Genomic DNA, 25,123 nt, shown 5'->3' on the forward strand with positions numbered 1-25,123 from the left:
TTTTGATTCGCTCCGATCGGAAAAGTAAAAAATTATGACTTTCACCCAAATTACTTTTTCGATTCTCTCGTCGAGACGAAATAATAGAGGTAAAAAGTTTCTCGCAAAACAAGCAAATACAAAAAAAATTTGAATAGAGACAAAAAAAATAAGTGTTCGCGCGCGAGGTGGCTCAAGGACTGAGCGGGCGTGCCAAGACTTGTCGCGTCTAACGTAAAGGGCTGAGCGTCCCTTTTCTAACTTCTAGATCTGAGAGAGCGATAGTGCTGCAACCTAAGGGCTGGATTGCAGTGAAGGTCCGTAGTTTTGCCTCTTCGTGCGAGGACTTAATAATTTCCTAACCGTGTAGGAAAGAAAGTAGCAACGTAGAATTACTTTACTATATCGTAATAATAAAGTAAGGGATGAAGAGAGATATGAATAACTTTATTATGTTTCGTAATAATAAAGTTGGGGTACAAGAGAGATAGAAACCCGAATTACTTGGTGAAGTAATTGAGTGAGGGTGAGAAAATAGAGATAGTTGCTTCGCTGGGAAGGCTTTGGTTTTAAGCGTTGAGCTTGATTGGTGTGGGAACCCCTTTTTCTTCTTGAGTTCCTATATTTATAGGCCACAAGTCTTCGATTTTCTGCATGTAAAGGGCTTGTTGTCCTCTTCCCATGGCGTCATGTGTCTTTTGTAACTTCTCCTTCATGAGATCATGGAGTAATGGGTAGTTATTGGAAGTTACAAAAAATCATGGGCAAATAGTGCACTGGTCCAGATCTGGGCCGAGTATCCCGCCTTCGCCACGAGCTGACATGTGTCCCGAGTAGCTTCCAGATCTTGCCAAGTGTCTGAAATAACTACTCACTAACATATTTAGTGGGATCATGGGTGGTTATTAGAGGTTAATAACAATTACCCATGGGTTAATTCCGGATTATGAGCAGTTGAGCATTTAGTGGGCCACTTCCATTTCCTATTTCCATGGGTAATAAAACTCTCAACCATTTGACTCGGTCAAATGGTTTTCACCAGGCAACAACCTCTTTCTTTCCTTCTACTTTTCATAGGCTAATTGGGTAATGGGCCATTTAATTAAATTAAATGGCCTACTAACATATTTAGCCCATATCAACATTTGGGCCAGCCAAATTCTTTTTACAAATTGGCCCAAAACCTCCAAACTCGAGCCCGAACCAAACTAAAATTAATTGGACCCAGTCAACATGGGTTTGGCCCATTAATTTTAGCCCGATCCATCTTTATTCTTTGGCCCAATTTAATTAAAAGATAATTAAATAACCTTTCAACGCTTGCCCAGGACTGGGTGCCAAAAACGGGTGTAAACAATAAGTCACTTGACTTTTTAATCCAAACATAAGCGGTAGCTACGACTCTTCGTAAGTCTCTCTCTGCATACATAAACTAACCATATGTTGCATCATTGATTTTAATAGTAAAATCAGCGACGATTTCGTGTTTTTTTTTTAAGGCATGGCTTGGAGTTTTTTTTTTCTTATTGATTATGAAAGGTTTGTAGATGTGGTATTTTTGTTTAGCAAGTTTGAGTTTCGATATAGGGGAATTAGTTTTTTTTTTTTTTAAGGAAAACGGATCGGATCGGATCGGGCGGGTTTGGGTTTGGCTTGACCCGTATTTGGCCCGACCCCGTTTCAACCCGCTTATTTTTTGACCCATATTTGACCCGCGACCTGTTTCAACCCACTCATTTGCCACCTCTAGTACAAACACAACAATCTACAACAACATTATGTGCAACACATGTCAATGCGGCATTGATAAACATCAATCCAGCCAATTACCAATGAAACAGTGCCCACATTTGCATGGGTTCAGAAAATATGCTGGATTTTTTATATTACAAAATATGCAATTTGATTTTTCTTTATTATTACCTGAACTGGATCAACAACACGAAGTTATGGATAAGATCTAGTTAAATTTGTGAATAATTAGATAGTATAACTCAACAAATACAATGATTCAGGCCCAATAAATTTCTAACTAGTATAAAAAAATTCATTTTATATGTTTTTGTCACCACAGAACTCAAATCTTGTTTTCAAAAAAAAAAACACTCTAATCCTAGAGCCGGCCCTGCACATTTGCATATTGCGCACAATGTTGAATTATTGTGTTTTTAGACTTTCCTCTGACAAAATATATGGCAAGTTGAAAAACCACTTGCAACAAATGAACTATTTAAGAGATTTGTGAAACATTATATTACAAAATATGCAATTTGATTTTTCTTTATTATTACCTAAACTGGATCAACAACACGAAGTTATGGATAAGATCTAGTTAAATTTGTGAATAATTAGATAGTATAACTCAACAAATACAATGATTCAGGCCCAATAAATTTCTTACTAGTATAAAAAAATTCATTTTATATGTTTTTGTCACCACAGAACTCAAATCTTGTTTTCAAAAAAAAAAAAAAAACACTCTAATCCTAGAGCCGGCCCTACATATTTGCATATTGCGCACAATGTTGAATTATTGTGTTTTTAGACTTTCCTCTGACAAAATATATGGCAAGTTGAAAAACCACTTGCAACAAATGAACTCTTTAAGAGACTTGTGAAACATTTTATTTACACTTAATTAGTTAATTTGACCTCTTACGAGGATTTTGAATGAAAATAAAATATTTGCCAGTGACGAAAGTTAAAAAGATAAGTGAGAAAGATATCTGAATGAGTATTTTAATCTCACTACTATATTAAACGAATTACGTAGATACGTATACAGAAAAATTATTTAACTAATCTAATTGAAATAATTGAAGTATTTTCTCATTGAAATAATTAAAGTTAATTTAATTGGTTATCTTAATTCTTGTTATAAGCAACGAGTGAATTTTTTCCAAAAAGGAGAGTTATTTTATTTTATTGTCCTTTTAAGACTATCAATTTTTTTAATAAAAACAATTTTAATGCATTATCAATTAAATGCTTGGTTAAGATATAGTTCTTATGATTGTATCAATTAGCCTATACGATTGTATCTCTCGACTTGGCTTTTGAAAGGGAAAGTGATCAGATTCGAGTGTGTAGAGAGAGATATCAAATTTTATTTGGTTCTTAACTTACTAATCCTTGCTAATATATACAGTATAATATTTTAAAAAGGAAATGAAAAAGAGGAAGAATGTTTATTTTTCTCGTTATGTAATTAGCGTACTTGTCTTTCAAATAGAAGAAGTTACCTCATTCGTCCCATAAAACTAGTCACTCACGAAACTACGTATAATTTTAAAACTTAAACATATATATTGTTCGATAGTTTTTTATGAGATTTTTTAAACGGTGCAAAAAAAATTAAAATATTATTTTAATTTTAAATTTAAAAAGGAAAATTCTGAAATCAACCAAATGGGCTGACAATAGTAGGTGTATGAATGTGTATTAAGGGGTGTAAAAAATAAACAGAAACACATATTTTTCTTGTCTTCTAGTGTGTTTATCGTCAACCCAATCGGCTGACAATAGCAAGACCGATTTAAAAATTATATACTGTTAAATGTGGGGTCTATCACCTGCGTTAAGTCATAGCCCATTCCGTTACCGATTCGATGTGGGGTAGATTCTCCCACGTGTAGACAATTTCTGACCGATCATCATAATGAATTCGTAAGTGTTGTTTTTGTTGAGAAAAATTCGGCAATAACAGAAATTCCAGAGAACAATCTCATTGATAACATCATGATTACATGAACGAATTAAGTTACAAAATACAATAACAGTAGACAGAATATAAAGACGAGATACAAACTGAATTTTCAGAAAATCAAACCGAGTCCTGTGTGATACCATAGTCTCCTTAAAGAAAGATTCGCCGCCTACCGTCGGTGTTGTTGGATCTTATTCGGCGTCTTCCTCCCAGGGTTGGCTCGGCTATACCGCAAGCCGTCGAAACACCACCATCGACCGCCTTGGCAAACTCACTACTGCCTATCTCTCTCTCACACAAGAACGAATTTCGGAGCTGTTGAAGTTGTGAATTTGATGGTGCAGAATGAAGAGAGGACTGCCACTTTTATACTGCTCAGAAGCCTTTGAAATCAGCCAGAAATTGAATACGGGAATTGAATTCTCAGTCTTGAATAGGGGAGAATCAACACACGAAACTGCCGGAAAGAACGGCGGGTGCAAATGCCAACATTAACCTCTATTCATGGACATTATTCTGCCAAGAAAAAACTGCTGGAAAATTATTATTCATTAATTCTGGAAATTTTCCAACAATTTTTGCCCGATCAGTTCTCTACATGAAGTGTAATGTAACAATAAACTTTTTAATTGGGAAATGATTTTACCACTACATTTTTTATTAACGTTAGTCCCCTGCAAGTGTTGTTTTTGCACGATCAGGTAGAGGAGAATAAGGATTCTATCATGAAGTCCATTCTTATGTTTGACCAAGCATACATAGTCGATTAACAGTGTCATTTGAATGTTATTCAAACATAACCTCAATTGGTTGTGAAACCTTGCCTGTAGTTATTTTTAAAAAGTTGAATCTGTCTCTTTATGTGGTTATCTGGTTGTGGACGAAGAACAAACTCCCTTCAACCTTTGCTTTCTTCTATTTTCTGTTTGTCTCTTAGTTTTCCGCTTAGGATGCCATGAGATATGCTTATATGAAAGAAAAAAAAAAGAGAGATATGCTTATATGAAAGTAAGACAACCAGCTCTACTTTTTTACCTTTGGTCAATACTTTTTAGATTTTTTTTTTCCCGGTCTCCCGCTTTCTTTTCTTTTATGGCTCCCGAATTTAGATCGGCCTCCTGATATGTCTCCTAATACTTATGGCATGGAGTATGTTTATTTGGAGATATTGCGTTACTTGCCGAAAATTTTACAGGTGCAAGCAGTGCTCATGCTTCTAGGAGGATGCGAAATACCAACTGGAGTCCCCACATTTGATATTCTATTTTGTCAAAGGAACTGGGTAACTTTGAATTGCTAGCCATTGAAAATGACTATTTGATTTTGTAAAATTTGGTTCATGCTTTAGTTGCATATTTCTAGGGCGTGGATGATAACCCAAAGCATGCAAGACTTTCATGTAGACTCGCCTCCCTGGTCAGGTTTCGTGAGAAACGGAAAGAAAGATGCTTTGACAAAAAAATTAGGTACACCGTGCGAAAGGAGGTTGCTCAAAGGTAAGAGATGGTTACTACTTTGTCTTTAAAATGGCTATTTCAATTTGTTTTTGAAGTGTAATTTGGAAGGATGGGGGACGGGCCATTGGGCTGAATAAGTTACAATGTGAGGATAAGCCGAAGATGTAGCGCAAGAAATCAGAGTTTGTTGACAAAATTGACTTTGATGTAGACACATGTTCTATTAAGCAATGTGTTTCCTCAGCTAAATACTCGGTGGTCATTAATGGGAATATGGAGGGTTATTTTCCTGGTTATAGAGGCTTAAAGCAAGGTGACCCTATCTCACCCTATTGTTATGGAAGCTTTTACTGCTATTCTCAAATACAGAGTCCACAATGGTGGTTCCTCTTACCATCCCAAGTGTAGTGCTTTGAATATCTGCCATCTTGCTTTTGCTGATGATCTTTTCATCCTGAGTAGTGTGGATCAAGTTTCTTTTGAGCTAATTACTGGTGTTCTGACTGATTTCCACTCCTTCTCTGGTCTTCAACCTAATATTCATAAAAGTGTTGTTTTCTATGGGGGTGTTGATGTGCATCTTAAGGCTCAAATGAGGGCTTTCCTTCCTTTTCCTGAAGGCCATTTTCCAATTAAATACCTGGGTGTTCCTTTGATCTCTTCTAAGCTTAAAGCTGATGATTGTGCTATTTTGAAGGAGAAAATTCTTCACAGAATTTTGAGCAGGGATTCTAAGACATTATCTTATGGTGGGAGGGCCTTGCTCATTCAGTCTATTTTGTTCAGCATTCAAGTGTACTGGAGCTCTATTTTTATCATTCCTAGTAAAGTGATTAAGGAGATTGAATGTACTCTAATGGCTTTTCTCTGGTCTGGTACTGAGCTTAAGCATTCCGGGGCTAAAGTTAAGTGGGATCAGATTTGTTGACCAAAGGAGGAAGGGGGTTTGGGGTTTAGAAGAATAAAGGAGCGGGGCTAAAGTTAAGTGGGATCAGATTTGTTGACCAAAGGAGGAAGGGGGTTTGGGGTTTAGAAGAATAAAGGAGTGGAATAGGGCTTCTATGCTAAGGCATTTATGGGCTTTGTGTAAGAAGGCTGACACTTTTTGGGTTAAGCGGATACACACATATTTCATTAAAGAGAATTGTCTTTGGACCATGGATATTCCTTGTGATTCTTCTTGGACTATGAGGAAAATCCTTGGCTTAAGGAAACTGTGCCAACCCCACATCAGATGTCTTGTTGGTAATGGGGCAAATACTTTTCTTTGGCTGGATAATTGGCACAACTTGGGTCCTTTGTATGCTAAGTTTGGTGAGAGGGTTGTGACTAATTTGGGCAAAGCTTTATGGGCTAAAGTTGATACTATTATAGAACAAGGTGATTGGCGCTGGCCTAGATTGAGAAATCAGTCCATTCAAATTATTATGGCTCATACTTCCCCAAGTTTGAGACCAAATCCTAACACTGAAGATTCTGTTTGTTGGTTACTCATCCAAGTGGCATGTTTACTGTTAAGTCAACTTGTAATGCTATTAGGAAAAGGTATCCAACTCAGTCTTGGCACAAGATTGTCTGGGGTGGTGATACTGTCCCTCGATGGTCTTTTATTCTTTGGTTGGCTGTCCTTCAAAGACTTAGCACCAAAGATCGGTTGAGAAGCTGGGGTATGCAGTTGGATGGCATCTGCCCTCTTTGTATGTCTGTTGATGAAACTCACCAACACTTATTCTTTGAATGTTCTTTTTCCACTGTTGTGTGGCAGCATATGGCTACCAAAAATAGGATTCTGGATATGCCTAGTAGCCGGTGGAGATTCTTAACTGATACTGTGGGCAGGTCAATGGTAAAAGTTTGAAATCTATTAGTTTTCAATGTTCCCTAGCAGCAACTGTCTATGGTCTATGGAGGGAGAGAAATTGTCGAATTTTCCAAGGGAAAGTGATGAGGCAAGATGAGGTGATGAGAAGCATTTTAGCTGATGTTCGGGACTTCCTTAGCTCAAGGAGAAAGATGAAACAGTCTCTGGAAAATCAATCTTTGTGCAGGAATTGGGGTTTATCCAGTAGGATTTTCTTACCTGTTTAGTTTTTTTTTGTTCTTGTTTGTTAGTTTTGATGGCTAGTTTGGTGTTGTTTTCTACTAGTTGTTGTAAGAGACTATATCCCTATACTTTATTGTTGTTTGAGCCTAATAAAATCTGCACTTATCAAAAAAAAAAGATGACATAGGTGGTGGTTCAACTCCTGAGCTAAGACGAACCTCTTCGTTTGACAGAACATGGGAAGACAATGTGGCCGAATCTGTGGCAAATGAACTTGTATTACAGGTTCATTCATCTGGCATTTCTCCATCTAAAAGTGGGTCCCTTTCTCTTGAACAGCCGGACGAACACACTGAAAATAAGTCAAAAGAGATGAAACCTATTAGACCTGGTCGTTCTTCTCTTAAAGCAAAGAAGGTAGGAAAGAGGACGGATGATAAACTATCCAAGCCTCGTAAAATGAGGACGTTTCACAATGTCAAGATAAGCCAGGTTACTTCAGTCATCCGCTCAGAAATTTTTGAAAGTGGCTCACCTCCAATTTCTTACTGCCCAATCCACTTCAATTTTGGGCCTGAGCTGACAATAATGATTAGAACTGTTCATCTCGTAGACCATGCAGAGCAGATCATTCATACGAAAAGGTCAGCTTGATCGAACATCTATACCTACATGAACACATTGCAATTTTGTAAGATCACCCCCTATTTGTCCTTCAATGTTTTCTTGCACAAATGTGAACAACGTTTTTATATGGGCTATGTGTGATCTTCTTTGCGGGGTCTATGCATTGAACTATTCCGATCACCATTGTAGGCCCATCCCAAAAATGGACCAGACTAGACAGTAGGAAACTAGAGGTGAGCGCTTCTGAAATTAATCTGTTGGTTTATATGGTGTGGTGGTGCATTTTTAATTATTTATCTATGCACAATGGAGTAGGTTGAACTACTTGTCAGTTATGAAGGACCTCCATTGTCTATCACCGAGCTGAGGTTACTGATGGATGCTTTTCACCTTGTTGACTTCACTGGAACTTGGGGGCGACTGTTTTCACGAGTTAAGAAGCATGTGATTTGGGGTGTCTTCAAGTCGGTCATGGGGATGCAGGTAAGTTATGTGCACATGTATCTATTCTTCATTCATTTTTTATGCATATAATGTTATCTACCATGACCACTCCGGCAAGTTCCTAACAACCTTGTTCTATTTTATCTGCTCAGTTCCAACATCATTCCCAAACCAAACCATATTACACCTTGTCTCCCAATCAATAAGAGTCGGCTACAAGAATCCTTGTTCGCCATTCTGAACTATCAAGGCCATATAATCGATTAGATTCACTAAATTCGTTTCTCTTTTTACACCCGTATCCTGTATTAATCTTATCGCTTTTCTTGACTGTTGAAACCTTTGGTATGCTGTATGCAGCTAGCCACAAGTAATTGTGTTTCTCTGCTAATATTCTAAAAGCTCTATATACTCCCCAAGATTCACAGTGACCACCATAACAATGGTTACCACACGCTTAGTAGCCCTCTGCCGGGTCTTCATTAATTTTTTGGGCTCGTTAATTCAAAGTGTGATGTCTAGCAGCCAATCACCTGAAAAGGGAAAAATACATTTGCTCCCATGGTTTGCATTGTCGAGATCCGATTTCTTGGTGAGAGAGCTCTGCTCTACACTCACCTATCAACTTACATGCAGGGTAAGAAGTTTAAATATGAAGGACATGCTCAAGAGGAGTCCAGCAAAGCTTCTGCATCAGACATCGATCTTAATCTCGCTGACAGCGATCAAGGTTCAGTTGAGAAACTTGTTCAATACCAAATATCTTGCTCTAGGCATTCCAGTGATGGAGCAGGTGATGGATTTGTCAAATCCGTTAAGGGCCTTTTCAATTCTCAGCGCCGCAAGGCCAAGGCACTTGTGTTACGGATAATGAGGTCCCAGACAGAGAATAGGTCAAATGGGAATGGAGTGAAAATGATGCAGAATTCTCTCCCTTTGCGAGACAACTAACTATAACTAACGCAAACTTAATAGAAGGCACACAAAAAAGTTCGGCTCAAAGGGACAGAAAGGTTAGTGACACTCACTCCTATTTTACCAACCATGTGACCTTTTTTTTTTCTTTTCCATTTCACCCTCTTCTGTCCGTCCTTGTGAGATTCTTAACAAGGACAGAAAACCTCAAAAAGACAGAAAACGTAAAATGACATGTTTTCAAGGTTGCAATTAGCCAATTATGGACCCAATTCAAATCCTTTGCCTAGAATGTAGCAAAGGAGATCTTGCCACATTTTCATGGTTCTCATCCATACTGTTTTTTCTTGTCATTTCTAAAAACCTCCAAGGTGCTTTTGTAATTTCAACCCAGTTGCCCTTTTTCTCTTAAATTGAGCTCCAGAAGATTTGAACTTGAGGTTTACGAGATCTGTAATTGCTCGATCATTCATATTGCATCAGGTGTATCTTCCCAGCATAAAGAATTGCTTCCATCATCCTCAAGGCAGACCACACTACCCGAAAGTGATTCTTCGTCTAGTGGATCGCCACCTTATGAGGATTTTCATGAGTAGAAGAGTTGCCTGAAGCCATAATTCTTCATAGGGTAAAGAAGTGTGCAGGTGAAAGTCCCTTAACAGCCAGGGTTGGAGAGCGTAGAAACCGGTGGTGGTTGATTAGTAAAGCTTGGAGAATTCAAGACATTTCCAAATTAAGTCAGTTTTCTAATGATTGGGTAACGTTGCTTTGTTGGCCCTTTGTTGGCCCGAGCTAAAGGAGTTCATAGGTATGGTGCAGACCCTACGAAACAAAAGCAGGCCAAACAACTGATGGCATTATGAAGACGAGAATTGGGAATCAAAGATTGATTTCTCCCTCCAAATATACGCAAGGTTTTTTTTTTGTCAAATGTTGGGAAAAATCAAGGTTTTTATTGATTATCTCCTTCGAATAAAACATATGGGCTCTTCAAGAGTTCCATGGAAAATTTTGTATGAACAATCGTCCATGTTCAAGATCGACGAAGGATTAAATGAATTGCATGTCTCATTTCGTTCTTTTTCTTTAAAGAAGATTTGAGGTCCGTTGACTTACCAAAAAAAAATTTTGGGCTAGGTTAAAAGTATTTAGGATTATTTCCAATGACACCCCTTCAACTATCACGTTATGTCAACATGACCCGCTCACATTTAAAACCCATCAACCTCACCTCCTCATCTAATAAAACTCATCAACTACACCCCTTTCATCCAATTCGATTAAGAAATGTAAACTTTTTAACCTAAGTTGGATGGGAAAACAAATTTTGAGCCTAAAATGCCCTTGCTTTGGGCGGCAAATATATCCTCGGGCTATTTATAATCACTTTATATACTCACTCAAACGTATATTGCTCTCTCTCTCTCTCTCTCTCTCTCTCTCTCTCTCTCTCTCTCTCTCTCTCTCTCTCATCCATCTCTCTCTACTGTTCTTTTCCAACTCCATCTCCCCATTTCCAAACCCTTCCAAACCAACCAACCCTAGTTCTCTCTCCCAACCTCATCTTATTCTTCTTTCCAACTCCACCCAAACTCTAAATTTGAATTTCAAAAACCCAGGTTTTCAAACAAAACCCAGATTGTGAATAAACCCCCAAAATTAAAGAGATTGATTTAGGGTTTCAAATGAGTTCAAATTATATGGTTTGGAGCAATTGATTTAGGGTTTCAAACGTGATGGGTTTGATGTCCTTAGTTGGGTTCTAAGGTTTTGATTTTCTGGATTTCATCCATGTCGAGCAAAGAGAGAGGGAGGGGGGGAAGAGGAGAGTAGAGGGAGGTGTGTGTTTTTTTAAAGTCCTAAACCCTATTTCTTTCACAGACCAAAGAAAAGGGTAACTTAGTCTTTTCGTGTGCTTCCATCCAAGTTTTTAGGAAATAAGGGGAGGGGCTGTAGTTAATGCGTTTTGATAGATATGGGGGTGAGGTTGATGAGTTTTAAACATGAAGAGGTCGTGTTGATAAAACGTGATAGTTAAAGGGGTGTACGTCCTTAGAAATAACCCAGGTATTTAAGCTAACCAAACCCCTTTAAACCCATTAACAATGGTGTCAACTCCCTCTAAATGGGAATTTGAATTCAAAGCATTTATACTCTCCAAACCAGGCCAAATGCCCCAGTTCTTAATTTTTTTTCTTTCTTGTAATTTTTTACAGCAACCTATGGCTATGCTTAGCATTGGTAGATCATTTGTAATCCTTTCTCTATTTAGCAACTCCCACACGCATGCGCACCCCCATAAAATAGGCATTTTCCTTTTGTCTTTATTTAGCAGCTTTTGTATTCTCTCTCTCTCACACACACAAGAAGTGCATTTCCATTATGGGTCCGACTATTTGTGACTGCGAATTTACTATATGCAGCCTATGCTAAACCAAACCTATAAATCTTGTAACAATTTACTATATACAACATAACAAGTATCCATGAACTCCCCAAATTACCCTTCCCTCCCCACCAGCCATCTCCTCCCCTTCCCCCTTCTCTGTCTCGCCGTTCTCTCTTCTCCACCACCACCACATCACCCAACACCAAAACCTAGTAATTTTCCCTAACTTTCTTCTTCCCCCTTCTACGTTCAATACCACCAGTACAACCACACCAATGGCCCAACACCACAACACCCACCACCACCACCTCCATAACTGTCGCACCACCACCATCAGTTGCGTCCCACCATCACCAACTCCACCTCCTTCAAAAAAATAAATAAATAATCCCGACATGTTCGAATACAGAAAGCTGAAAAAATTAGAAAATTTCTTCGTTTCATTTTTGTTAGATCTATAACTTTTTGGTTTGATCGAACACATAAGTTATAAAAAAACACTTGGGGGAAATTGATCTTCGTTTCAGTTCCAAGTTGGCGGCGACCAGAGCTGTCGAAGGTGGACGTTGAACAACCCCTTCTTGTTGCAGTTCCAAATAAACGTGGGCAACATCGAACAACCCCTTCTCCCTCTCTCAAACTTGGTTTAATACAGTGTGACCAAGTTTAGATAGGATGTGGAGCTTGGAACAATGGTTATGGTGAAAACTAGGAGAGAGGGAGGAACCAATGGTGGTTATAGTAGAAACCGTGGGAGGGAGGGAGGAAGATGGGTGGGTTGTGTTTAGTAATCTTAAGGGTATTTTTGTCCATTTTTTAAAGGGCATTTTTGTCCAAAAGTGATTTATTTTAAAACATGTTACAAGCAGTAAATTTGCAATTGCAAATAGAATTACCCTTCCATTATTTTGTTTTCATTGATTTAGAGACCAGTGACAATCACATCATGCACATTGAGCAACACTAAAACTAGATTAAGGGAAAAGAATTCAACTATTCCAACAAGGAAAAGCCCTAGAAAAATGGCAACATATACGGAACATGTTAAGGTGCTTGAAACACCATCTCCCAACAACTCTGTTATGAACGAATTCTAACAATCACTTTCCCAAAACCTAAAAAGATCTACTAATAAATACACAATAAGCACTCCTCAGATGTTCTAACGACAGGTGTGGCAGAACCAGCAGTGTACCTCTCTCTGAGAGAGAGCTGAGAGTTACTGCTTCCTCTTCCCTTCAAAGGGGAGCTGTACAATGTTCTATCCTGTAAAATGGCCAAACAATGCTCAATTTCAAATCCAAGTCTTTAAGGAAGAAACAACAGAAAAAAAACAATGGCCATAGTAAAAGAAGCTGAGAAAAAAATTGGATTTTTTTGGATGAATATCCCATACCTACTAGATAAAGTTAGGAGGGATGTCAATCTCAGTTTCTGAAGCACTTGCAAACTCAAGAAGAGTTTCCTACAGATGCCAAAACTTAATGTTAGAGAAGTTGCAAAATAAAAAACTTAGATGAGTTATATCCGCAGTACCAATGTTACCCCTTAATTGTCGGAAAGTGTGAAACATTTTCCACTCTTAATAATTACTGGCTGTGTTATTGTCTCAGAAGGGAAAGATCTGGATCAAATTGCTAAAAACTGCCCTGCAAACATTACATTTACAAAAACTAGAAGTCATAGTTCACTATCATACCTGTTCATCAAGACTGTGGAAAGAATCAACTATCCCCGCTGGCAAGCTATCTGTATCTTCAGCATTTCCACAAGAATCCTGCATCACAGGAGGGCATGATTTGTTTTCACATTTTGCAATAACATATGGTGAACATTTTTCGCTATTCCCTTCAGATTAGTTGAGAGATCATATCATCGGTATGTTACATAAAAATCATGCGACCATCAATAGAAAAACAGGACTTGGGACAACGAAACTAATCGTAACATTTTTTTCTATTCCCTTCAGATTAGTTGAGAGATCGTATCATCGGTATGTTACATAAAAATCATGCGACCATCAATAGAAAAACATGACTTGGGACAATGAAACTAATAGTAGCACGATATGAATCACTTGTCCAAGGAAAAACTCAGAAGATTTTTCCCCCATGTGGTAACTGATGAGCAGTGACCAAATTTAAATCATTTCTCCAAAAAAAGGCGAGAAAGAAATCTAATAAGCCTTTTTTATATCCACTGTTCCCTATACAGGTTGCCACAACCATACCGGCATTAGGAGAGATGCATGATCTGTAAGGAGCCAAACTTATATTTATCAACCATTGCCCCATGGTAACACTGCGAATCAAGTAGAAGGTGCAGTAAATTACATAGTGGACCTGTTGCAAGAAAAAAAAAAGTACATCGTGGTGGACTAGGATGAATAAACTAAGGCTTCCCATGCCTGGTTGATGGAGCATTGATAATGGATCTAGCCGTAAAACTAGCTTTGCAATGATTCACAACTGCATAAAACTACACTAAAAAAGACTACCATATTTGGCAGATGTACTTCCACCCCCATCATTTGATGCGCTTTGTGAACTATTTCGAAATTTGGACTTGTACCAGCAACACAAGGATGGCATCATAGCTACATCTTGGGTGGCCTCACCTCATGTGGTCGAGTCTCCATCGCTCGAGTCAAATCTCCTCGTCATCTCAATTCATACCTCCACGTGAGGGAGAGTGTTAACTTTATCCCACATCGCTCATCTAAGCCACATCCACTTGGTTAATATATTCTAGAGGCTTCTCTACTTATTGCCAATTGGTTTTAGGTTGGAACCCTCCAAGAAATCTACAATGGTTATGACGACTTATAGTGTTGGAACATGGGATTAAGTGCTCCAGGAGGCTAGTCAGTAACCTAACTCTCTATGCAGCAGAAATTCCTGGTGAATATACAGAGTTTTTCATAATGAACTCTAAAATTGAAGGCAGCACAAACAAAGCTTAAAGGCATCAAGGCAGCCTGGGCTGTTTAAATTCGTCACTAGAATCAACCGTAAACCTGGAGTTCTTGAGTTCAACTCTTGCAGGAAATGCCTTGGCTTACCCATTACCTAAAGTGGGTGGTTGCACATTTTTTGGGCTTACCCAGCAGGAGTGGGTCCACAGTGGCCTTGCCATGAAAGGGTTTCTCGTCAATAAGGGAAAATCCATGAATGCACACATATACCAGTATCTTAACAAAAAAGTAGTATCCTTTTTTTTTTTGGAGGATTTCTTGTCCTCCTCGGCACTTATTTCTCCATAAGATAAGAGAACTAATATTTGCGTGAAGCCATCAACGTTATTACAAAAATTTAATCATAATTAAGAACATACTTCCTCGTCTGGACTGACAGAAGGTTTTTCCATTCTTCCTTTTATAGCTGCAGAAAGATCTGCAGGTGTTCCCTGCATTTAATCAAGGTAAGAAAACACTAAATTTATCCATTCGGCTACCTTCAAAAAAAAAAAATTAATTAATTTGTTTCCTTGAAATGGACCAACATAATCATACAGGATCACCATGGTTTCCAGAAAAATCTTCTCCTTCCATGATTGAAGGCTTAATGTCGTTAGGTACTTCCTGCAAAATACAAACCAATGTTTGGGTCACAATGTCATTAAGGCAAAAAGCCTGGTCACCACAAAGAAAGAAAAACCAACTCCACAGGAAACACGCGCGCGCACAGGCACGCACACTCACAAAGGCATACCATATAGAAGAACTCAATGAGATCTTAGACCTACTTTCCAAAGGGAAAGTAATCCAGAGTTACACAAGGCATGAGAAATAGAACTATTATGAGAATCTGAGGCCCACTTTCCAGAGGCCAAAAGGTAAGTAAGTAATCCACCTCCGAGATAAGGTGTAATGGTGTTACAGTTATTTGCACTCAGAACGTACCGGTTCTATGAGGTCCAAAGAAATATTCCTCCCCCCCTTGTTCAGATCTCTCAGGGTTCCCTGCCAGGGCAATTAAATAGCAAAATAAACAAAGATGCTACCACAACGACGACAAATAAAAAGCCAGTCATTACTTGTCACAAGACTCACAATACTGATCCAACACACAAAATAAAAAAAATAAAAAACAGTATCCAATCACAACCCAAGGCAGAACCATGTAGATGCATATTCCAGGAACCTAACAGAGAAATAACTTTCTCAACAGATGTAGGAGAGAAACCATCAAGCGAAAATGTAATACACCTAATTTAATAAAGTAACGCACTCATAAAACAAAAAAGAAAATGATTGGAAGTGTTGTATGGGCAATTTCCCTTTTTCCAATTTAGAATATAAGCATGTTTAACATTTGATGTTTTATGGCTCTTATCCCAATCCTGACCAACTAAAAATTTGAGGCTATTAATGTTAGTGGTGTGGAGTGGATTCCTTGTCACATCATGGTTTTTTTCGCGTATCTTTCTTCTAAAGGACAAAACTGAGAAGATACAAAAAGAAGTTTAAGGACCACCATTGAAATGTATTCAAATCTCCTAAGTAGTCCCCCCCTTCGATTCATCACTTGTTTCTAGTTCTTCCCCATTTTAGAAACATGGGTGACAGTGTTCTGCCTACATAGTACTGGGACTGGTTTCCCAAGTAAACCTGAACAACAAGCCAGTACGCAGGCTGTTTAACAGTGACCACAATCACATCCATGCATTCAATTGGTTTCAGTTCATCCATATGCATTCAAATCAGTGCCTAACTGTGCAATGTGATCTGGGCCATTTTCGTATTCTGAAGCGACAACCTTTGGACAAAAAGAGACAACCTTAAAACAAAAAGAGTAACAAATATGATGGCCAAGACTAAACAGACCTTGTTTGCCCACATAAGCCCACATGCATTGCAGAGTGTTCTTGGTCCAGCTGGGCCACGTCGCATGGCAGGGGTAGAATTTTCACCAACACCACAATGTTGACATCTTCGAACACTGGAATATTGCAGAATTAAACAGCAGGAAAAAAGATATTCAATAGGGTTCACTGCAAGCTTAATTAAGACGATAGGAACGTTCATTTTATATGCAGGTAAGAGTACTGTCATACTAAGTTGCAACATACACAGTTTCTGATTGAGGAGATGGTTGAGGTGTGCCATCTCCTTGAAGGCAACTATTCGGAGTATCCCACAGAGAAGACCCTGAATTATCTTTCAATGAAGCAAACTGACCATTCTTACGGTACATCCTGATAAGATCCAACATTCGAAAGGGAAAAGTTAAAAGCTCACACACACCAAACCTTTTTTTTTTTTTTTTTGGGGGGGGGGGGGGGGGGGGGGGGGGGGGGGGGATTGTAGCACAAGGATAGGAAGTGATGATAAACTATTAAATTGAAACAAGGACGGACTCCCTAAAAACTTTTAATACTTTATAGGGTTTTTTTTTTTTTTTGGCAACGGCAATAATACTTGCGGGTTGGAAAACAACGTTTTGAGTCTTCTCAGTTCTTACTGTGAAGCGAAGTCCCACATGGCTTGGGTACCAAAGTAATATGAAGTATATAAGCGTGAGGGCACCCTCACTTCATCAGCAAGCTTTTGAGGTTGACTTCTATCCAAGACTGTGTAACATGGTATCAGAGCTAGGTACCAGAGATGGGTAGGGTGCGTGTCTGTAGCCTACATGCGGCAAGTGCTTTCGCGTGAGCACGTTGCACGTGAAAGAGGGTGTAAAGCAAAATCTCACATGGCCTAGTTACCAAAGTAATATGAAGTATACAAAGGGCACCCTCACTTCATCATCTAGCTTTTTGTGTCGCGTTCTACCCAAGACTAAGACTATGTAACACTTACATGGAACATGTGTCTATGTCAATGTAACGGCCCTGATTTTTCAGTCAATAAAAATTTCGTTAAATATTTGAATTTTATTACTTGGATTGCTTTTAAATTCCTATAATTTGTCGTAATTACATTTTAGCCCCTTGAAATTCGTTTCTTAACTAAATGTCCTACTTGGTGTGTATAATTCATTTCTAACCGGCTAGTTGGAATAACTAAACTAGGAAATCACCTAGTTACATTTCCTTAACCATAGATGAACCTTTTTGCCATCTTTGAACCTTGTAAACCTTTTTAACCCTAGACTTGAAATTGTTTATTTATTTTCTTTTATTATTTTGATTTTCTTCTTTATCCATTGAACGATAGAAGTTAGGGAAACTTTTATCCATTGGGTAATAGAAACCCTATTCTTTATATTAAAAGTACTTATTGAAAGATTTGATTAAATACTAATATCTATAAAAGAATAGAATTTTATAATTGTTTAAAAGGAAATTTTGATTATTTAACTATAAAAATTTCCTTATTACTTTTGTCCATTGGACAATAAATACTAGGGATTTTATTATCCATTGGGTAATAAGGTTAGTCTTTCCAACTAGTACTAGGATTTAATAAACTAGTCAATTTTCTAAATCCCCATGTGATGTTTGTACCTATATTATATTATGTATGTACTTTTGGACTTAAAGGCCTAAGATTTCCTAGGTACACTAATATTATTTTATATTGGGATTTTGTACCCAATTGGTTTAAATTAATGGGAAGATGATCTTCCTAGATCTCATAAGTACCAATGTATATAAATATATGTACTTGGATGAATATTTATATTGCTAAGTACACATGTGCTAATTGATTAGTTTAAAGGGAAAATCTTAGCCTTTTAAAAACTCTTTGACACAAGTACAAAAGTACCTATTATTTTATGTTCTCTTGTACATATATGATATATATATATATGTGTGTGTGTGTACTAATGCAAGAGAGAGAGAGAGAGGGAGAGAGAGAGAGAGAGAGAGGAGGCCGAGAGGGGAGAGAGAGAGAGGGCCGAGAGAGGAGAGGGAGGGAGAGAGTGAGGTGTGTGCTTGTATTGCTCACTCAATCTAGTCAATCTCTTTGGTCAATTTCTCACACAATCTTGGTACAATCCAATCTAGATTTTTCCTTACTCTTTCATTTATTAACTAGTCTTCTATGAACTAGACAAGACTAGAAACCCTTTAGAATAACCTAAACTTGTCCTACAAGGAAGAAGAAAAGAGATTGATTGTCCTCACCATGATCTTCTTACATCCTTTCAAATCTAAGATGATATATTTTCTTAAGTAGATTTATTTTTCCAATGTCCTATTGTACTCTTTTGATCACCAAATCTTGTACAAACTATTTTTCTTTTACACAAAATCTTCCAAACCAATCCAAAGGACTAAACCTAGCCATGCAAGCCTAGGACTAGACTTTGATCTTCCAAGAAAGCTTGATTTCTTGAATAAAAAAATGAGATAGAGAGAGAGAGAGAGATTTCGGTTGAGAGAGGGAGAGGGTGAGCCTTGCCTATAAATAGAAGCTCATTCCAAGCTTGAACTCATACCTTCACTTCTTGCTCTCACTTCTCTCTGGAATTTCTAAGTGTTCTTAGTTCAAAAGTTCTAGTTTTCTTGAGTTTCTTGAGAGTTCTTGAGAGAAACCACCAAACCACATCCAAAACCACCTCTAGATCTCTAAAGTAGCTTAGCTTAGTTAGTAAGTTGTTTCTAGGAAGAGAAAAGATCATCTCTCTTCCTTTCGAAGCAATCGGGAGCCCTTACGCCGCCAAATCACAAAACCGACGACCAATTCACCGTAGCCGACCACCGCCAAGAAGTAAGGTAGGAATCCTAGTCCATCAACTCTATGTATTGTATAAAATCGTATGTTGGACAATAGAACGTCATTTAGAAGTAACTTTGATCATCCTTTCTTGAGTATATAAGGTTATCTGTTGACTGTCAGTATATAAGGTTATCTGTTGACTGTTAGTAATATAAGGTTATCTGTTGACTGTCAATATATAAGGTTATCTGTTGACTGTTAAGGTTATCTGTCATGAGTATATAAGGTTATCAGTCACCTATAATGTTAGAATTGCATGAAGTACTTGAAAGGCGTTTTCTTGAAATAATGAAAAGGATTGAGAGTATGTTGAACTCGTCAACTTATGATTTGAGCATGCTAGATAATATAGAGTTGAATGATCTTGTTAGTTTAGTTTCAATATTACAATGGATGTTGTATGATTGTTTATGTGGAAAGTTCTACCGCGGAGTCTTGCATGAAAACGAGACACTAAAATCGAGAAAGGTAGAAACATGACACCTAGGGTGTGATTAATGAAAAGGCGTGTTTGAAAAGGGTGAAATGTTTTGGAAACCGCAATGTGGCCGGACTTGCCCATTGTGTGAGGTGTGTGTGTGTTCCAATGGGAATCTGGGAAAAGCGGAACCATTGTGAGGTTGCATGTGTTCCAATGGAGATCCGGAAAAGCGGAACCATTGTGAGGATGTGTGTGTTCCAATGGGCATCCGGAATAGCAGAACCATTGTGAGGTTGTGTGTGTTTCAATAGGAATCCGGAATAGCGGAACCATTGTGAGGTTGTGTGTGTTCTAATAGGAATCCGGAATAACGGAACCATTGTGAGGTTGTGTGCGTTCCCATGGGAACCCGAACCGGCGGAACCATGGTGAGAAATGACTTGGTTATCCGCGGTACGGAGTCAATGCAATTGTGTGCCAATGGGAACCCGGTCGGGCGGAACCATTGTGAGGATACTCGGGAACCCGGCGCGGCGGAACCGAGATTGGGTGAGTTAAACAAATGATTTTGAAAGGTTGATTTGTATGTGAAAATGTTGACACGGTTTACGATGAGTCGCGTAGGAGAAACACGAAAATCTTGGACACCAACGATAGATGATTAGCGAATGTGGATGTGTGATTGCTAGTGTTGTTGTAAATGATTTACTGTTGTAAGGTTGGTGAGTAAGGATTTCCTATTGAGCGTTGTAGCTCACGGTATTACCTTTTGGTGACCCTGACATATTATATTGGTGGTGACGCCGGTATAATGTGTCAGACCTCATAGATGAACAGGGTGAGATGTACACCTTGGAGGCCTTCGGAGCCGAGGAGCTAGCCAGGATGGAGGAAGAAGCGGAGCAGTAGATAGGAACCCTAGTTCCCTCCGTTATTTGAATAAAAAGTACTTTTGTAAGATTTATGATGTAATAATGAGCCAGACTCACTTCGTTCTTATAATAAAATGTTTTATTTAACGTACCCAAAATTCGGGGCGTTACAGTCAAAGTCAATTTTGTCAACAAACTCTGATTTCCTGCACTACATCTTCGGCTTATCCTCACACTGTAACTTATTCAGCCCAACGACCTATCCCCCATCCTTCCCAATTACACTTCAAAAACAAACTGAAATAGCCATTTTAAAGACAAAGTAGTAACCATCTCTTACCTTTGAGCAACCTCCTTTCGCACGGTGTACCTGATTTTCTTGTCAAAGCATCTTTCCTTCCGTTTCTCACGAAACCTGACCAGGGAGGCGAGTCTACGTGAAAGTTTTGCATGCTTTGGGTTATCATCCACACCCTAGAAATATGCAAACTAAAGCATGAACCAAATTTTACAAAATCAAAATAGTCATTTTCAATGGCTAGCACTTCAAAGTTACCTGGTTCCTTTGACAAAGTGGAATATCAACTGTGGGGACTCCAGTTGGTATTTCGCATCCTCCTAGAAGCATGAGCACTGCTTGCACCTGTAAAATTTTCGGCAAGTAACGCAATATCTCCAAATAAACATACTCCATGCCATAAGTATTAGGAGAGGCCGATCTAAATTCGGGAGCCATAAAAGAAAAGAAAGCGGGAGACCGAAAAAAGAAAAAAAAAATCTAAAAAGTATTGACCAAGGTAAAAAAGTAGAGCTGGTTGTCCTACTTTCATATAAGCATATCTCTTTTTTTTCATATAAGCATATCTCATGGCATCCTAAGCGGATAACTAAGAGACAAACAGAAAATAGAAGAAAGCAAAGGTTGAAGGGAGTTTGTTCTTCGTCCACAACCAGATAACCACATAAAGAGACAGATTCAACTTTTTAAGAATAACTACAGGCAAGGTTTCACAACCAATTGGGGTTATGTTTGAATAACATTCAAATGACACTGTTAATCGACTATGTATCTTGGGTCAAACATAAGAATGGACTTCATGATAGAATCCTTATTCTCCTCTACCTGATCGTTCAAACAGAGATTTTCCAAGATTATATGAACCCAATCAGAGATTCCTAAATTAAAAGGCTGCTGATTTTGCCACTCCCTTTTTTGTTAACGCCACTCCCCTGCAAGTGTATTTTTGCACCAAAAATACACTTGCAGGGGAGTGGCGTTAACAAAAAATGGAGTGGCAAAATCATTTCCCAATTAAAAAGTTTATTGTTACATTACACTTCATGTAGAATAACAATGAGATTATTAGCCCACCCCCACCGGCAACAGAAAACGAATTCATTACGATGATCGGTCAGAAATTGTCTACACGTGTGAGAATCTACCCCACATCGAATCGGTAACAGAATGGGCTATGACTTAACGCAGGTGATAGACCCCTCATTTAACAGCTTAAGCTTGACACAAGTTACTTCATTCATGCTTCTCTTGTTTCATACTTCTTCCCTTACTTTCAACATAAACTGATATACCACCAACAACGAACAGTCGAACACATAATCCAGGAATATCGAACATAAAGCAATAAAACATTGTATAACCATGTCAACTCGATGTAGTATTACACTGGTAATTCTATTCTGTTAAAATCATTAACTTTACATAAAAATAACTAGTAACCAAAAGGACACTCAATTAGAGACTCCACACAGACTAATCACCCCCTAAACACATTAGCACTACCCCACAAATTGCAACTCTCACAAACCAAAACAAGTAGAACAACACCTAAGACCATCTCCGGTCCTCACTCATATTTTATTCTCAAATTCGAGTAAAAACTGCATTTGGTATCAATCACTCCAACTGGTAAACCCAAATCTAAGCACAAATACAAGTAAAAGCTTCATTAATGGCATCGCTGTAAATTTGGGAGGGAAAAATTGCCTTGTAAAATTCGAGTAAAAATTTGAGAGACTCTTGAATGGATTAGGGTTTTTACTCAAATTTCGAGTCTGAGTAAAAAAAAAAAAAAAAAAGAGGGTAAGGGCGGTATGTGCTCTCACAAATGAGTGCATTTCCGATTTAAAATCCTAAATTTTCCCGCAATAAAATCCTGTTGACAACTATTTAACATTGGCAGAAATGAACATAACAATGACTAGGTATCACTTAACCCCTCAACTAAAAAATCGATCCACGCACCTTTTCTGGTGTTACAGTGGGGAACACAAAGACCTCCCCTTCGAAAGCGAGAGTCAGCTCACTAGTCCGAGATGTCGCCGCCGCCACACCCCCGCCTCTTCGGTCGCGGCGGTCGGGTTGATTAGCCGAAATCGTGTGAACGTCGGCCTCGTCCATATCACCGTCGCCGCCGTCGGCCTCCTCGTACTCTCCGTCCTCGTCCTCGTCGACATGCAAGGCCAAGCGATCCTCGAACGAGGGACGAACTTGAAGTGGTTGTGGATACGCCGCCGCCATCAGCACTCGAACGAGTACAACGACATGGAAATGGGATTTCGAAGATTCAAAAGTTGAACCCTAGTTGGTTCAGAGGGACCTCTACGCCCTGTTTCATTGAAGAACCAGAGTTTAGGCTTTCAAACTGAAAACTAATTTCGAATCGAACAGATATGCAACTAGCGAGCGGGTGGAGAGAGAGAGAGAGAGAGAGAGAGAGAGAGAGAGAGTATGGCGATGAGGAAGAAGAAAGAAGACAAGAAATCAGAAAAAACAGCCAGAATAGCAACGATTTGCAGCTGACGCCTCTATGTTTCCTCGAAGAGACTCCAATAAGCAAAATGAAGTAATGGTAGTACCGGTACCGGGATACACCGGGCTGTATTCCGGTACCGTTCCGGATTTACCGCAATTAATATTTTATATATATTTAATATATATCTATCATATTTTAAGTATAAACATAAATAAAATGTAAAAAAAAAAAAGAGAGAGAGGGTAATTTTGTACCGGTCGGAACATCGGAAAATGTCCGGAACAGGCCGGTATTGTCCGGTACACCCGGTATTGGCCGGAACAGGCCGGTATTTCAACCGGAACGGAACATGATTCTTTGCGTTCCGTTTACGCACCGGTATGTATTGGCCGGTACGGAACGGATTTGACAACTTTAATTAGTCCCCTACAAATTATATATAATTTTTAAATTTAAAATTAACATTTTTTTTTTGACCGTTTAAAAAATCTCATCACAAACTATCGAACAAGATCTATGTTTAAGTTTGAAAATAGAAATTGAATTCTACACTCCCTTTTTTTACATCTAAAATTACACGTAATTTCATGAGTGAGTAGCTTTATGGGACGAATGAGGTATAACTTCTTCTATTTGAAAGACAAGTAAGCTAATTACATAACGAGAAAAACAAAAACATTCTTCCTCTTTTCCATTTCCTTTTTCAATATTGTACTGTATATATTAGCAAGGATTAGTAAATTAAACAACCAGATAAAATTCGATATCTCTCTACGGACTCGAATCTAAGACCTTCTCTTTTGAAAGCCAAGTCCAGAGATACAATCGTATGGACTAATTGATACCATCATAAGAACCGTATCTTAATCAAGCGTTTAATTGATAGTGTATTAAAGTTGTTTTAAAAAAAATTTGATTGTCTTAAAAGGACAATAAAATAAAATAAATCTCCTTTTTGGAAAAAAAATCAGTCGTTGCTTATAACAAGAATTAATATCACGAATTAAATTAACTTTAATTATTTCAATGAGCAAATACTTCAATTATTTCAGTTAGATTAGTTGAATATTTTTTCTGTATATGTATATACGTAATTCGTTTAATATAGTAGTGAGAATAAAATACTCATTCAGATATCTTTCTACTCCCTCCGTCCCTTTTTAAATGTCCTGCTTCGTAACTCCAACTTATTAAAAAGACATCATCATTATACCTTTCACATCAACTTTTTCCTTCACTTTCCCTACTTACCCATCATCATTACACTTTTATTCACTAACTTTTCAAAATGGAATCTACTTTTAGGGACAAAATAGACAATTCACCAACTTTTACCCACTAACTTTACAAAATGGACACTTATTAAGGGACAGCCCAAAATGGAATACTGGACTGTAATAAAGGGACGGAGGGAGTATCAGTTATCGTTTTAACTTTCATCACTGGCAAATATTTTATTTTCATTCAAAATCCTCATAAGAGCTCAAATTAAGTGTAAATAAAATGTTTCACAAGTCTCTTAAAGAGTTCATTTGTTGCAAGTGGTTTTTCAACATGCCATATGTTTTGTCAGAGGAAAGTCTAAAAACACAACAATTCAACATTGTGCGCAATATGCAAATGTGCATGAACAGCTCCAGGATTTAAGTTTTTTATTTTTTATTTTTTGAAAACAGGATTTGAGTTTTATGGTGACAAAAACACATAAACTGAAGTTTTTTATACTCGTTAAAAATTTATTGGGCCTGAATTATTGTATTTGTTGAACTATACTATCTTATTATTCACAAATTTAAGTAGATGTCATGACCCAAAAACTACCTAGG

At 38.1% G+C, this 25,123-nt stretch overlaps 1 protein-coding gene across 4 annotated transcripts; it reads right to left on the reverse strand.

Annotated features, from left to right (window-relative positions):
• Positions 1–12,514: 12,514 nt before the first annotated feature.
• Positions 12,515–23,384, reverse strand: LOC131331353 (GATA transcription factor 24-like). Of its 4 annotated transcripts, none has more exons than XM_058365248.1 (11): positions 22,787–23,384; positions 21,080–21,166; positions 20,864–20,997; positions 16,632–16,757; positions 16,387–16,501; positions 15,463–15,522; positions 15,073–15,141; positions 14,895–14,966; positions 13,261–13,338; positions 12,962–13,026; positions 12,515–12,827 (listed from the first exon to the last, which is right to left on the reverse strand). In XM_058365248.1, coding segments are annotated over exons 1-11 (1,083 nt in total). In that variant the 5' UTR covers positions 23,063–23,384; the 3' UTR covers positions 12,515–12,826. The 4 variants fall into 4 exon arrangements, with proteins under 4 accessions (XP_058221231.1, XP_058221232.1, XP_058221234.1 ...); XM_058365249.1 differs by having other exon boundaries at positions 12,958–13,026; XM_058365251.1 differs by lacking the exon at positions 16,632–16,757.
• Positions 23,385–25,123: the final 1,739 nt, after the last annotated feature.

The sequence above is a fragment of the Rhododendron vialii genome, chromosome 6a (assembly GCF_030253575.1).
Source record: "Rhododendron vialii isolate Sample 1 chromosome 6a, ASM3025357v1".
Taxonomy (NCBI): Eukaryota; Viridiplantae; Streptophyta; class Magnoliopsida; order Ericales; family Ericaceae; genus Rhododendron; species Rhododendron vialii.